Raw genomic sequence first — 14377 nt, forward strand, 5'->3', positions numbered from 1 at the left:
TCGATGTTCATTATACGATGTCAACAAAAAAAGATCTTGAATGCCATGCTAAGGAATAGCTGCCTGCCATCGAACAAGAGGCACTGCTCAGAGACTGGAATGCGAGTCAAGTACTGTATCTTTATTTCGAGATCATTGATCGTATCGTTGGATTCGGCATGGATGGAGGAGACTACTGTGCGTCCCCTCTAGACCTGTGAAAAAAAAAATGAAAATGGTTCCAAGAGGTATCGCATTATCGATGAAAAAAAAGGGTGCGACCGTCCTCGAGCTGCATACATGCATATTTGCAAGGACTTCACCTGTGTGGAGGGCGATAAGTCTTGCCAGGAAGAAAAAAAATATGAGGAGAAGTTAAAGTTAGAAATAGGCGAGTTCGTTTGGGGTTCGTTTGGAACAACTGAGAGGCTCAATAGCAACTGAGTTAAACCCAACGTGTTGACATGAGCACGTCAAGATGAACGCCAACTGAACCAGCCAGAAGATACTGTGGCACATAGGTGGATTAACAACACCTAACAAGAGTAGTTTGTGTCACTACTGTTCGTGCAAGAAAAGGTATAGTCAGTCACATGTCCCCTCGGGCATATTGATCTGGTTTGCACTACATTTTTTTGCGCGAATTACCTTTCTAGTCAGTGAACGTCAGAGCGACGTCAGGACAGCAAATTCCGCTCAAAGACGAGAAGAGTGTGGGAAAGAGTGTGGTAGGAACTGGTTCATCACGTGCACACCCCCAGTGCTTGCGCTGGCGCCCCATGCGTATGCGCACTACCAGTGGGCCGGCCCGGGGCCTGATATCATTCTTGTTGGCAGCTAGAGTATAGTGCATGCTTCCATGTAGGCGGGGACACCTGCGTCTGCCTGTACTTCCCTAGGTTTTTCCTCCTAGGTAAATAACTCTGGGCTCCAAAAAAAAAAAAAAATGCAACGCCAATGATCGACAGCCTTTCCATCTGCATGGCGAGGAGGCTAGGGGCTAGGCCCAAGAAGTTTATTCTGTGGTCATCTCCGTGTCGTTCCGCTCGGGAAATGTGGCCTACCTATACTAGACTCGGATGTTGTCTTGACGAGTGGTTCCCCCCCCAATTACGCGTTCCTCACCAATCATATCCTCGGGAAGACTGCCTTAAATTCAAGGCCATGATGTAGCACAACATCACCTTTTGTTTGAATCCTATGTGGACAGCGGTTGCCCTCGGTCTAGACAAGATTTTCGAATTTTTTTTTTCTTGTCGCACAGCTATATTTGACTTCGTACTGGTCCACCGAAGACAGAGGAGGGTCATGATGGTGTATATACACCTTCCGCTTCGTCGTTGCCACCCTCCCCCAAAAGCACGTCTCCGCTGATTGTGATCGCGCGCTGGAAATCCTTGTCACTGGGTCGAATGCAATGATAGATCCTCAGCGGTTTACCCTTGGCCTAACTCTCCTGAGCTGGCCTTCATCTTTCGTGCACGTTCTGTTCACCGTCGCCATCGATGAACGCAAGTGAGGCGTTCATGCGCGTATGTGATCAAAAGCAGCTTCGTCTACCTAAGGCTCGCTCATTTCGCCGTGTCCTATAGTCGACCCTCCATACGCTAGCATAGATTTAGTAGAGAATGTCCGACCCATTAAATAATTTGACGTTGTTGCATAACCTCCCCCGGAAACGAAAAAAAAAAAATTACAAACCCAAAACATTATGACATTCCCTTTTCCAACTCCATCGTTACTATCGATCTTACTATCGCTGCTTACGATAGTTGGAAGGCCAAGCGGTCATAAGTGGGAAGTCCCTGATCCGGTCGCGGTGTTGTAACAAGGATCGATGCAACCCATTGAGGGAGCCCCGGCATCGCGGCTTCTGACCGGTTTCACGGCATCTCAATTCGTCTTGGTACTCCGGGCCTGCTCGCTCTCAGGGGTGTACACTGGTGGGCCGCTTGTTTGCGCACTAACGTACACGAACGAAGAGCTCGTTGATCGGAAATGTGGATCCCTAAATTGGAATCTTTTTTTTCCCGAGTCCCCCCATGTCCCAGTGCAATCTCAAGTACCCCATACTGCCAATATATAACCGGTATCTGGTGCCGGCTACGATCATTGATCATGTAACATCCGGCCGCATTACTTGACGATATCGGACACGATACCACAAAAGTTCTACCTAGTAGCTTCAGCCCATGGGTCTCAACCTGCTTTAGTTCTCGTCCCTCCCTCCCCCTCTTTGTCATATGCTCATTTGCATGCACGGGGTCAACCGAATTCTAGGGTCTATATTGAGATCCCTGATACTCACGCCACTTCAAGTCGATGAGTCGGGAGGAAGCTCCACATCGTTCCTTGCACGTGCAAAGTACTTTGCTGGTCCAGGTGCTCGCGGCGTCAACTATCACTAGTCTTCTTGAATTAATCCTGAAATGTAAATGGTTTTACTATAATCACAAGCTTGACCATTCACGATTCTCTGTTCCATCAAGTTATTCTAATAGAGGCTGGGTAACCTGCGTTAGCCCGTGCTCATCGAAGGGTATATATATCTCAACTGCATATATCCAAGATGACCAAGTACATCCATTCGCTCCACACGTAATGACATGGAATGCAGAATAGAACTTCACTGAGGACAACGAACTCGCTCAGATGGCGACGAATTCCTCATAATTGTTTTACTATTCATCTCTAAGAAACGATGTTGCGGCTTCGATCGCTTGTTCATTGCGCAAAACGCCAGGGATTCCGCCGGAAGCATCGCGTGTCCCAGGCCCCTGATCACGAAGTCTGAATCTTCTTGAACTATTTACTCATTCTATTACATATTCTCCCAGTGTGTATGTAGAACATGGGGTTGTTATGGAGTTGTCTAAATCCGTGGATGCTGACCTCGACCCATACATAAGATTGAGAATGTTATGTATCACCAGTTGAGCCTATAGGCAGGTTACCAGCCTCTATATATATTGAGCCTAGTGCATGACAGTACATTGATCAATATAGCTCTATCTCTCGTTACTTTGCAATGGATGTGATGGAATGGCGAGGTATGCCGTTGTTCCAAGAAAAAGACGATCGACAACACCTTTTTTGCTTCGGATCGATCAATCATATTTTGCCCACCCGAATCCCGGAATCGAACACCTAGCGCTTCTTCTTCTCTCTCTCTCTCACCAGATCTCTATGTAACTCCATATAGTCACTATACAATATGGCCGCCTAGTAGTGCATAGCCCATGCACGGCCAATACTGTAAATCTTCTTTTTTACATACATACCTTCTCTCTCGATCGAACATCGAAGACATGGTCTTCCCGTTCGAATCGACAACTTGTAAGTAATAAGATATATGGGTCGAGAATTTGTTGCATAGAATTCAACGCTGATCCAAAGTTCCCTAGCTCACCCGGGATAAGGACATCACCCGCAGCACGGACCGTATGATGATATAGCGTGTGATACATATGTACTATATGTGTTCTGTGATACTTATGCGTGTGTGAGCATCTGTTATCTGAGTGTTATGCTGCGCAGGCGAACTCGAAAGCGAGTGCTTTGCCTGTGCCTGGACTGAGAGCGATGGTACTTGACTAGCTTGGCTGGTTTGACCCGGTCCCTAGGACTAGCTAGGTGAGCTTGCTTTTGTACGTACTTGCACGAGTTACTTCGGCAAAAAATGCTTCCACTGCGATTTTTTTTTTTGAAATTCTCAAATTCCAAGTGCAATGCTTGGCTACTTAATTATATATCATTGATTATGTATAATACATTACACCCTTTCTTCGAACCCCATTCAGTCATACATAACATACATATTTGCGGCGACATGCGGTGTCAATGATATACATATATGGACATCAACAATTCAAAAACCTGTCAATATATGATTCACCCCACCCCGGAGCCGAATTTGTTCCGATAACATATGAATTCGTCTCCTCCCGATCGAGGTGGCTCTATTGCACTAAGAAAGGGTAAAAAGAAAAAAAAGAAATCAATTTGGAGAAATTGATTTGTGGCGGTGTAACGGCAGAACGGCTTAACGGCAATTTGCACAAGGTGTGTGTGTGTGCACAGGCCCCATGTGTTTGCGGTTTGTGTTGCAAATGCTACAAATACGGTGCAAACACAAGGCAAAGATGACAATTCGGTTCTCTCTTGTCATGTATTACGGCTACAGTCGGATATTTGTCCTTGTGTCGAGAACCTGAGCAAGTCCAACATTGACTCGTACAAGTATTTACACATAGGCACGCGAAAAAAACCGAGTTATGTATCGTACAAGTAACTCGCTTCAACTCCATGATAAAATCCATCAGACAAATTGATGTGGTTTCTTGCCACCCCCAAAAAAAAACTATTTGGAACTCTTGGATTCACAAACTCCGCGGTGTCGCCGGGAGAGGTACCCAAAAGGAGTTCAACATCACTCACAACTCGGTAACCCTAAAAAGACAGGCGCAATTTATTACATATGCTATGCTATGCTATGCTAATGCACTAGCGAATGATCCTTTGCGTCATGATATGTATGTAGCCGTGTCGATGCACCTGCACAGCTGGAGTCTGTGCAACACATAGCATGCCGGGCCATGCGCACAATTTGTGGTAAAAAAAAGAAGAGTACTTACTACTTGCAAGTCACCTCCCCCCTAGTTATCCTAGTTATCACTTGAAGAAAAGGGATAGGGGACAGTGAATCATGAGAACCTAGGCCGTCGGCACAGGAGAATTCAAGAACCGGAGTCGGAGTCGGGCTTTTTGAAGGGGTCGGAGAGGAACGTACGCGCGCAACTCCATAGGGGGTTCAATCAAAACAAAAGGACTTCCTCTGAATGATTTAATAGAGCGTAGAAAACCGCTTTGCGGCTTTTGAATTGGTGGACGTGTTGGTGAGTTCCACGCGAAACCGTACTAGTGATGACAACTCGTTCCCACTTCGAGTACCATGAACGGGATACCTGAACGAAGGAGAGGGTGCAGTTCGAAGCGATTAGAAGTAGCGCTCCTGAAACTGGGTCATTGGAATCATAGCATCGCGCGCGCGCGCATCAGCGTTCCGAGATGAATAAGTATGCGTTTTTGTTTTTTTTGCCCCGGGTGTGATATGATCACATACTAACACAAAAGTCCAATGGAAGGCCGGAATTGCCCTCTCACAGAGATTACATACGTATATTGCAATCGCAAAGGCCCAATAGATAGTACTACTGCGAGACTCAGAAGGGGCTGCTTCGACCCAGCCATGCGGATAGATATGTGTAAGAAACTCGTGATAGCAGCGTGTTGGGGTACGTATTGTATCGCGCCCGAATATATAGAGTACTTACATAGTCCGAATGGCCGAGATGAAAAACCAAAAAACCTCTACATGCAGCCCCGTCCAGGTGTTGCGGCTATTGAATGTGTTATAGTAATGCGTGCCTGTTGCGCAAAGCGAGGTACCCATAGGAGTTTGCAATCGGACACGGGCTTGCGCCGCGGCAACACCCCCCAAAACCTTTGTAAGCCCCGAGAGAGAATTTTTTTTTTTTGGGCAATCAAGTTTTACTACTACCTTGGGGGTGCAAAAGTGCGGGTTGCGGACAGGGTGAGATCCGAAATGAGTCGAATCGTGCCGTGCCTGGGGGCAGAGTTCTAGAGTGGTAAGGGATCATCGTCTCTTCTTATAGTTCGCCGTTTGTACTAGTGAGGAGGGGAAGGAGGAGGAGGGAGGGAGGGAGGGAGGGAAGTCTTCTCACATCGTCGGCGGTCAGAGGTTCTTGATCCAATGGCCGATGCGAAGAGAGAGGCGGTATTTATCAAGAGGGCTCGGTACCGAGGTTATCGGATTGTCCATATTCAGTAAGCATCAAACGATCATGTCGTGGGAGGGATTAGTGTGAAACGTTGCGTTCTGGGCTTCCCTCGTTTCCAGGCGGTGGCTGGCTGCGCCCTCGTGACGCGGATGTCCGAGATACATGGAGCCTCTAAGATAGGAGAACAGGGCATCAGAGCCGAATACATAACACTTTGGTGCGTTCCTATATATGCATGTCGCGTAGGTAGGACTCCGGTCGCTTGCGTGGGTCCTTGTACAGTGTTGTTTGTCTGTTTCTGGGTAAAAAAAAAAAGGCTTAGGTTCGGATTTAGGACGTCACAGGTATACACAATACTCAGTTCACTTCCCTTTCCTTTGATATGGTGAAGCATTCGGGCAAACTACTAGCTCGCAGAGGTCTGAACTTACGTGAATTCTGATACGTGAGCGTCTAATGACATAATCCTTTTTGTATTGAGCCTTTCCCCTTTTGGATTGGATAACTGAATTAGTTGGCCCCGCTCATTATGTTGTCCGTCGTATGTCATCTTCCGTCATCTTGTATCATTTGACATTACATATATCTGTCCTTGGCTCTAGTCTCATCATTGTTTTGCAAAGTCGTTCTCGTCTTCTTTTCCACATCCTCCGTAGTGGAAAGACTATCTTCCCACCAAAACGAAAGGCACATCAGCGATCCTGTCAATGATGCGTATAGTGAGCCTGTATATTGTTGTTAACGTTGTCTTTTTTGTCGTCTATCCATTTCTCTCTGTCGCCATTCAGCTAGCTTATCGTCGCACTGGGAATATGAACATCGTAGCATCTCCGAGTTCTCCTCAGAAATCCGTCCAATCTGATCAGCATGCAAGCCGGCTGGTGGATACTTGATGTCACAACAACTCCCTCGCTATTTTCCCATCATGCATGGATGTTCGCCTCTCCTTTCCTCACATATGTAATTGTGTAGTTCTGGGGTCGGCCGGGAAAATGAAATTTGCGTGGGAAAGTCCGATCGGAAAACAGCCAAGGGTGAAATGTGTTCTGTGCTCAATAGGCCCAGAACAAAAGGTGGAGGAGCTTCTAGAATTCTGTGGATCAGGATGCGAAATCTGGCGTTCCATCATACATAAGGAGGCCGGCGGAACGGGGAGGGGTTGAAGAAAGGGTGCGTGTGCGTGTACATGTGTAAGTACATACAAACGGGCTTCAACTTACCTAGATTTGATCCGGAGATCTCAACGCGGGAGGTTGAAAGGGGGTTGGATAACGATGCGATGACGATCTACTCAGTTTGCTGCATGTGTCTCCCGCGCTAGGAAAACGAATTTGGAAAAAACAACAACACGAGGTCACAGTGAAAAAACGAGGGGTGGAAGTGTATGCAAGTCATTATACTTCGATGGAGAAGAGAGAGTGTGTGTGTGGAGTTGCTTGTTTGTTTTTCTGAGAGCTTTACTACCAAATAAGGTTATAGTGGTTGTCGCTTTAAATACGAACACTCGCTAACATAATAGAGATGTGAATTGGCTGGAATGGAAAGGATAAAAAAGAATGAATCGGCCATGGCCGAAAGAAAACTTGGGAACAACGGGGAAGGGGAGGTTGTTGAAATTTAGGGTTGGGGAGATTCAGCGACGTCGAAGTACACCTTCATTCGGTTTTCGACGTCGAGCTTTTTTTTCATGAGCGACCGGGTAGAGTTGGTTGCGAGGTGCTTTATAGTGCTATGACGGAATTTCCAGTTGACTTTACTTATTACTTGTTATTTTTTTTTCCCATGCAACTCTTTCCAGGGTTACGGGTTATGTATATAAAACGGGAATAGCGCGAATTGGACGAAAACAGAAAGATTGATGGATTTGTCCGGGCGCAAAGTGGGATATTGGGATCTCCGATGGAGCACGTGAGTCTTGTGGTTGTGGCGATAAGCGTGCATGGGGCCTAGAGTTTGGATGCGGTGAAAAACAGTTGCAAAGCGAGAGAGAAAGGTGCAGTGGGTTGGGGTAGTTGTTCGTGCAAGTGCGTGTGCCGGTTGGTTGAGCCTTAATCTATATATCTCGTTTCCCGTTGTGGGTAGATCAATCGTCATTATCGTTCGTTGATCCCTCGCCGCGCTTCATCCGCACCCCACCACGAACAACGAGTAACATATATATATATATATGCATGGTTTCAAGCCGCGGGGTTAGCGCGTTCCAAACGAGCGAACGTGTTCACTTCCCATCATGCAGATCGATCCTGAAGCAGAAAGATATATACTTATCAATCTTCAACGAGGGTTGTGGTTGTGGGGGGGGGATGCAAGAGGGCAGGGGGGTCATGTAGGATTGTTAGTGTTCTCCTTCTCAGGGTGCTGCTAAATATGTCCAAAGTAGCGGGGGAGGGTAAGAACGGTGATGTCTAACTGTATGTGCCATTGCAAATCCTTGTTTACTTCTCGTCGCTCAGGACTATCTTTGAAAGTGTGGTGGAAGACGCAGCTGGCTGGGGTTCATCGACCCACTTGGTACCGGAGATACTGGAGTTGCGAGCTCCTCGAATCAGAATTCGTAAAAAAATGTTGAAAATGAACGGGCTGGTATGTGTTGGTCTTTACTTATCTCGGGCGAGGCAGATGTTGACATTAATTTGATTTGAAAATTTTCATTATATTATCTATTTATCATTTGTATTCCTTTCTTTTTATTTTCATTTATATATTTGTGCTGTGTGATCTGCTTCTCCTCTAGTCCAAATATAGAAAGGTGATTGGATCAAGTCAAAATGGGAAGGACCCTCACCCTCAATACCCAACAGCACAAGATGGAAAAGAATTTGAGTACATATATCGTATTTTTTATAATGTGCTCTTCTGCGCCTTTCTTGAACGTTGAACAACTCTTCCTGGCTCTCTTTACTCTTCACACACGCACACAGTCATTCTCTCTCTCTCTTGGGCGTCTTTCTCGAGCCTCAACTTGGATTTTGGTTCGTGACGGGAAACTCTTTACGCTCGTCATTGGCTCGTTGCTTGCGCACGTTTCGTTGCCAAAGGGAGAGAGGAAGGGCGGAGTCCACTCACTGGCTTACTAGCTAGTTCATTTCGTCAAGAGTGCCCTTTTCAGCGCGTTCTAGGTCCTAGCAAGAGTTGAAGCCAGATTCGACTTGTTGGAAACCAGATTCGGTTTCATCGAACTTATCGATCCGTCGGTGGGCACTCTAAACCACACGTTTACCGTAGGGTTTGGTGGCTTTGGCGATTAGGGAACGGAACGAACGGGTGAGTTGAATTGAAGTCATGCAAAGCCGTTGGATAGTTTTCCCCCCCACTTCCTCCCTCCAGCACGTGTCGCACGCCGTCCAGGCCCTTTTACCCCTGCCCCTACACTTCTTCGCTACAACGTTCAACCTGAAAGCCGCTTCATTGCTCGCTCCTCTTTCTATTCCATTCCATTTTCTCGTTTCTCCTTACTCCCGCTTCAACTTTGCATTTGGTCTTCAACTTCGCCTTCGTAATGTTGGTTCGGCATAGGACCGAACGGAACGAGTTTGTTCGGCATTGTCCATTCAATGGGTGTTGTGGTTGTGATGCCGACTTTTGAATGTAGGCGTCCTCTCCGTGTGTTTCCCTGTACTTTTGGCGGCCCCTCAGGCCGTATTAAGTACTGTTGGTGACTCGTTGGCTTCGCAACGAGGCTGGGAATGATGGATAGAGTGAATTCAGTTGAGAAATTCGCCAACAAGGGCGAGACTCGCGATCTCAAGGATCGAGAATGATTTTAGTCTAATACCCTTTCCTCCACTTGACTCTTTTCTTTGTTCTTTTCTCGCGTCATTGTGGAAACTTGATAACCGTCTCAAACCGCTAAACCTTCTTGAGTACAAGAGGAGGATTCTCCGAACTCACTCGGAATTTCTCATCCGTTTTGGCTTACTCAAGTACTTTTCTTTGCAATCATTTTCCGTATTCCCCGATCGTTCTTCTAGTGGAGAGATCCACTTCTCGCGTGCTTCTTCTCCTTCCCTCAAATGTTTTATCCTTATCTGAATCAATTTTTTTGTTCTGCTTTGAACGAGTCAAGCATTGTTTTTTTTTTTGATTTCCTTCTTTGGTTCCAACTACACAACCCCCGTATAGCATCACCCCCTTCCACATTGCAATATCTCATTCATAAGCTTCCCCGAACGCATCCACACTCCCCGAGTTTGGCTGTGTCCTTCTCCGTGAACCATGACGACACAGAATAGGGTCACTGGCGGTAATCTCGCTCCCTCTCCGAGAGAGAGTGTGTGTTTTAAGGCACATCGCGTTCGGTTTCTCCCCTCCCCTCCCCCCTTCCCTTCACGTTTGTATAGGCTGACAAAAACCCGGGATCGGACGTACTAACTCGTGTCTCCGCGCTCTTTCCCTTCTTTTTTATATAGTGCTATACCCTAACTACAAGTTCAGGTTACGGCGGCGTCGTGTTTATAGCCTCTCGAGCTCTTCAAGAGTCAGCCCTCGCAACCTCTTTTTTTGAGCGAGATAAAAAAAAATCGCCTTCGACTCATTTCAAGCTTCGAGTTCGCGCTTTTGACGACTTTGGTATATATCTTAAATGTCTACAGTCATCTCGACTTCCATGGGCCCTGGATTTCTTCTGTCCACTTCAACATCAACCTCAACATCCTCGCCATTAACATCAATGATGAATTGGGATGATTGGCCAGGGAGGGACGAGTTCCTTGATGTCATTGAGGAAATTTCTTATGGGTCAGGGCGGCGGGATATTTCCCGCCGTCCACTGCTTCTTCCTTTTCGTCTGAAGAGTCGAGGTCACCATCATCATTGTGCGTGTTTAGCTTATCAGTTTTTTTCTTGGTATCAAGAATGGGACCATCTGACCAAGTCTTGCTTTTTTCTTTTTTCTTTTTCGCCCGATTCTCCCTGCCCTGGATGCTTATGACGTGGTCGCTAACTCGATTTACGATTGCTTTTTTTAACGATGGAACATTCGGCACATTGGATGCTTATCGAAACTGCAACACGTCGTTACGCCCTTTTTGTTCACATGCGCAACAACCCAAAATTCCGTGGCCGTATGACAAACTTGGTGGCTCGATCGACTTTTTGGTCAACTGGCTGGTTCATCCTTCCTATCTGATTCTACGCAACTCTCCGTTTCAACATCCATCCATTTCATTCATAATTCAATTTATCTGGGGGGGGCCTCATCTGTGTGGAACACCTGCTACCGTCTCTTTATGGATCGCTTGAATCTTCCTTTCATTTGGACCGATCTCTTGATCTGATCCAACTTGGGGTTCGTTCTGAATCTGGACCTTTCATGGGGCTGTACGGGTACTTTTTCCACTGAAAAAAACAAACAAACCGATACAAAACCCTAAAATTCCTCACATATCCGTTTGGGGTTTTCTTCCCATGTGTGCTCCCCTCTTTGTTTTGTATGTGTGGAATCACACGGGTGCCTGCACAACACGCATGTACGTCGTGCTGTGCTGGCGTCTTGGGGGCTGGGCAATTCTCATAACTTTTTTGTTCTTTTCTAAACTTGGCTCGCATTTGCCCTTTACATGCATGCACACACTTCCCTTGCTCTTGGGAACTCCTCCCGGGATCGGTCGACTCCAAAAAAAATAAAACCGCGCATCCGGCTCCGGTTCTATATTTGATCCACTTCATTAATTCCTGCTCCACTTCCATTCCATCTCCTTTTCCTCGAATGCTGTTCTTTTCGTCTGCATTCACACTCAACTGCCCATCATGGCTTGATAATCTTAATATTCACACCTCGTTGGTTAATTCAATGCCCTCCTCTCCTCCCCCCACACCACCCTTCTTTATCCCTTTTCCTCGCCGCCCGCTTGATTCTCTCACTTGCTCCTTATGTCTCGGACGATACCTGCTGATTACCGCTGATCTATCACTAACTGCTGACCAATACCCCCCTGCCCGCTCTTCCCCCTTCACTGCTCGTCAACACGCCATCTCTTTCTCTACACTTTCTTCATTTCCTCCTTGCCTCGCCACCATCGCCATCGCCATCACCATCATTACCCTTTGCGTATTTAACCCTTATCGCCGGTATCACGGTTCGTCAATCATCTACCGAAAACCAAATGGTATATCGTACCAAAATAACAAATAGGGAACCAACCGGGTTCGAGAACGCCAGTCATCCATTACTCGGTTCCACTTCGTTTGAGGAAGTGGACGTCCAGACTCACTCTCACGCCTCCGCCCCATCTTCCTCTACCATGCCCTCTTCTACCTCATCCACGTCCACATCCACATCTGCGTCGGGTTCGACATCGTTGTCGACTTCCCATTCACAGTGCCTAGATTATACTCCCCCTGGATCATCATCTGGATCGTCGACGAGCGAGCCGCTGTCACCTTTTACGCCTATTGGGCCTGGCTGTGGGGACGGGAGCGCCATCTCGTTTGCAGCGTACACTGATTCACCCACTCTGATGTCGATAGGGATGATGGGCTCGGGTGTAGGTATGGACGTCATGCTTGACGCCAGTTTGGGAGTCGACATGCCGTTGTTGTGTGAAGGGATTGGAGATACCTTTGGGACGTATGAAGCTTTTGGAGGAGGGATGAACCAAAGTTGTGTGAAAGCGTGTGAAGATGATGTCGAGATGGGATCGGGCGAAGGGACGGGTTCGTCCATTGATGAACTTGTACTGGGTTCTGAGGTGATCCAGTCCTTGAGTGGTGTGGCGGGGGTGGACGCAATGGCGGAAAGGAACACTAGTTCGTTCTACGCATCCATCGCCGAATTGACGATGACCGCGGGGACAAACTCAGCGGCCACTAACACGACGATGATGACGACGAGCGGGAACGTGAACACGGCACCTGCGGGAGATTCGAGGCCTACTTCGTCCCAATCTGCAATTTCGTCGTCTTGGTCAGGTTCTTCGCCTTCGCCTTCGCCGTCGGCTGCATCCCACTCATCACCCGCTTACCCCGGGAAGGCCCCTGTACCCCCTGGAGTTTCCCTCCCGAACCGATCTCCTGACGCTTCGACCACCACTTCAGCATCTCCGACCCATCTCAATTCGCTGGCCATCCGGGTTCGTACTATCAGCCTCAAGTTCATACTGTGGAGGTCAAAGGACAATTCGCGATACCATCTCCATCTCATCTTCATAATCCGCATTACCATCCTTACTTTCAACCTCAACTTGATTCTCGGCCTCCTCCAAGCGAGTCTCTGAACTTTCCAGAGACAGGGATGACGTTGAATGATGCGAATTTCGATTTCGAAAGACAGCACAAAATGAGAGAGGAGAGACGACTGGCATGGTGTCAAGTTGATATGGCTCGATTAGGCCACACGACGTACTCCGGGGAGGGTCTCCATTTCATTCCGATGCAGGAGCCGACGGTACTACATGGAGGCTACTCGGTGAATTCCTCCGCCGCGACGACACGTACCCACAACAGCAGCAGCAGCAAAATGGTGTTATTCCGTTAATGGACAATAGGAACCGGACTGCAAGTTGTGTAGTTCAACACCAGCGGCCGCAGCAAGATTGTTCGTGCTCATCTTCGGCCTCTTCTGCAGGCTCCGCTACCGTCCGGTATTCGTATGCTGCCGTGTCAGGACCGACGGCGGTGAGCAGTGGAATGGTGGATACCGCTCCGGCTCGTGTTGAAGCCAAGTCTGATGTGACTCCAAGTTCTTGTGCGATATCGGACGTTACCCGTGCGCCCGTCCCTTCGTGTCCTGATGCTCAACGTCGGCCTCGTTTGAACCGGAGAATGTCACTTTCTGTTAGCACTGGAGGGGGTGGCACTTCGTTAGCGAACATACCTCCTAGTCCGTACCCCAGTTTACCACCCAGTCGTCAAGAAACACCCCCAAAAGTATCTCCTATCGGCGGTCTACTGGGTCGTGTGAGGCAACGGAGAAGTAGCTTTTTATTAGGGGTTGCTGGTGGTAGGGCAAGTGCGGGTGCGTGGGCGTGTGGGGACGTGAAGAAGGAAGGTGTAGAGGCTCGGACCGTGGAGGCGGCTTCGAGTGGAGTTGAAAGCCAGCAGCTAACCCATCCCTCGACTGCGTCAAGTCCGCCAGGTAACTCCCAAGAGGTTACCGGTTCGTCGTCATCCACTGTGACACATGTGCCTAGTCAGCCCGCGCCGACCGAGGCTCCTCCCACTGTCACGAGCTCAATGCCAATCCTTCAGGAAGCCTCAGGATCTATGACGATTGAAGGACGTCGGATGAGCTTGCGGAAGAGGAAACGTGAGGAGACGCATTGTCCGACCAGTGAGGAATCTGAGCATGGCGCTAGTAATGGCGCCATCGTACCTGGCATGAAGGGCAGCCCCTCGCTTGAGACCAGTTTACAGGAGGCAGGTATGTACTCAAACATCTTCTCTCACCAAGTCCCGTTTGGATTACCGAATATTGATCATTTGTTACTCTGTAGAATCAGACGAAGGCGAGATGTTGCCAGATAATGGTCGCCGCCAGCGCCGAAAGCGTTCGCACTCAGGGATGACCGTTCACGATCTTTTCGTTGATAGGGGTGCTTCTGCGTCATGCAGCCCAGTGGCCTCACACTCAAGTCAGCCGCCTGTGGACAGTCCAACAC

The 14377-nt window shown here is 48.0% G+C and overlaps 3 protein-coding genes across 3 annotated transcripts; all 3 read left to right on the forward strand.

Moving 5' to 3' along the window:
- The first annotated feature begins 4789 nt into the window (after nt 1–4789).
- On the forward strand, nt 4790–5756 carry EI90DRAFT_3051977 (uncharacterized protein). The gene is made up of 2 exons (XM_039059896.1): nt 4790–5486; nt 5528–5756. Exons 1-2 carry the CDS (start codon nt 5117–5119, stop codon nt 5629–5631), a joined length of 474 nt encoding a protein of 157 aa, XP_038917429.1. The 5' UTR covers nt 4790–5116; the 3' UTR covers nt 5632–5756.
- A 5920-nt stretch (nt 5757–11676) lies between these two features.
- On the forward strand, nt 11677–13124 carry EI90DRAFT_560025 (uncharacterized protein). Its single transcript, XM_039067798.1, has one exon. The coding sequence runs from the start codon at nt 11885–11887 to the stop codon at nt 12992–12994; it is 1110 nt and encodes a 369-aa protein (XP_038917430.1). The 5' UTR covers nt 11677–11884; the 3' UTR covers nt 12995–13124.
- Nucleotides 13125–13471: 347 nt separating this feature from the next.
- On the forward strand, nt 13472–14321 carry EI90DRAFT_3051992 (uncharacterized protein; the record flags this gene model as incomplete). Its single annotated transcript, XM_039059897.1, has 1 exon — nt 13472–14321. A coding segment is annotated over exon 1 (671 nt), but the record flags the coding sequence as incomplete, so codon positions are not given.
- Nucleotides 14322–14377: the final 56 nt, after the last annotated feature.

The sequence above is a fragment of the Cantharellus anzutake genome (genome assembly GCF_015039405.1).
Source record: "Cantharellus anzutake strain C23 chromosome Unknown EI90scaffold_17, whole genome shotgun sequence".
NCBI lineage: Eukaryota > Fungi > Basidiomycota > Agaricomycetes > Cantharellales > Hydnaceae > Cantharellus > Cantharellus anzutake.

What these genes read in the sequence shown, in the direction of transcription:
- EI90DRAFT_560025 (XM_039067798.1), top strand. Translation starts at nt 11,885, where the DNA reads ATGGTATATCGTACCAAAATAACAAATAGGGAACCAACCGGGTTCGAG.
- EI90DRAFT_3051977 (XM_039059896.1), top strand. Translation starts at nt 5,117, where the DNA reads ATGGAAGGCCGGAATTGCCCTCTCACAGAGATTACATACGTATATTGC. An exon ending in CAACACCCCCCAAAACCTTT is followed by an intron (nt 5,487 to 5,527) that starts GTAAGCCCCGAG and finishes TGGGCAATCAAG; the next exon opens with TTTTACTACTACCTTGGGGG.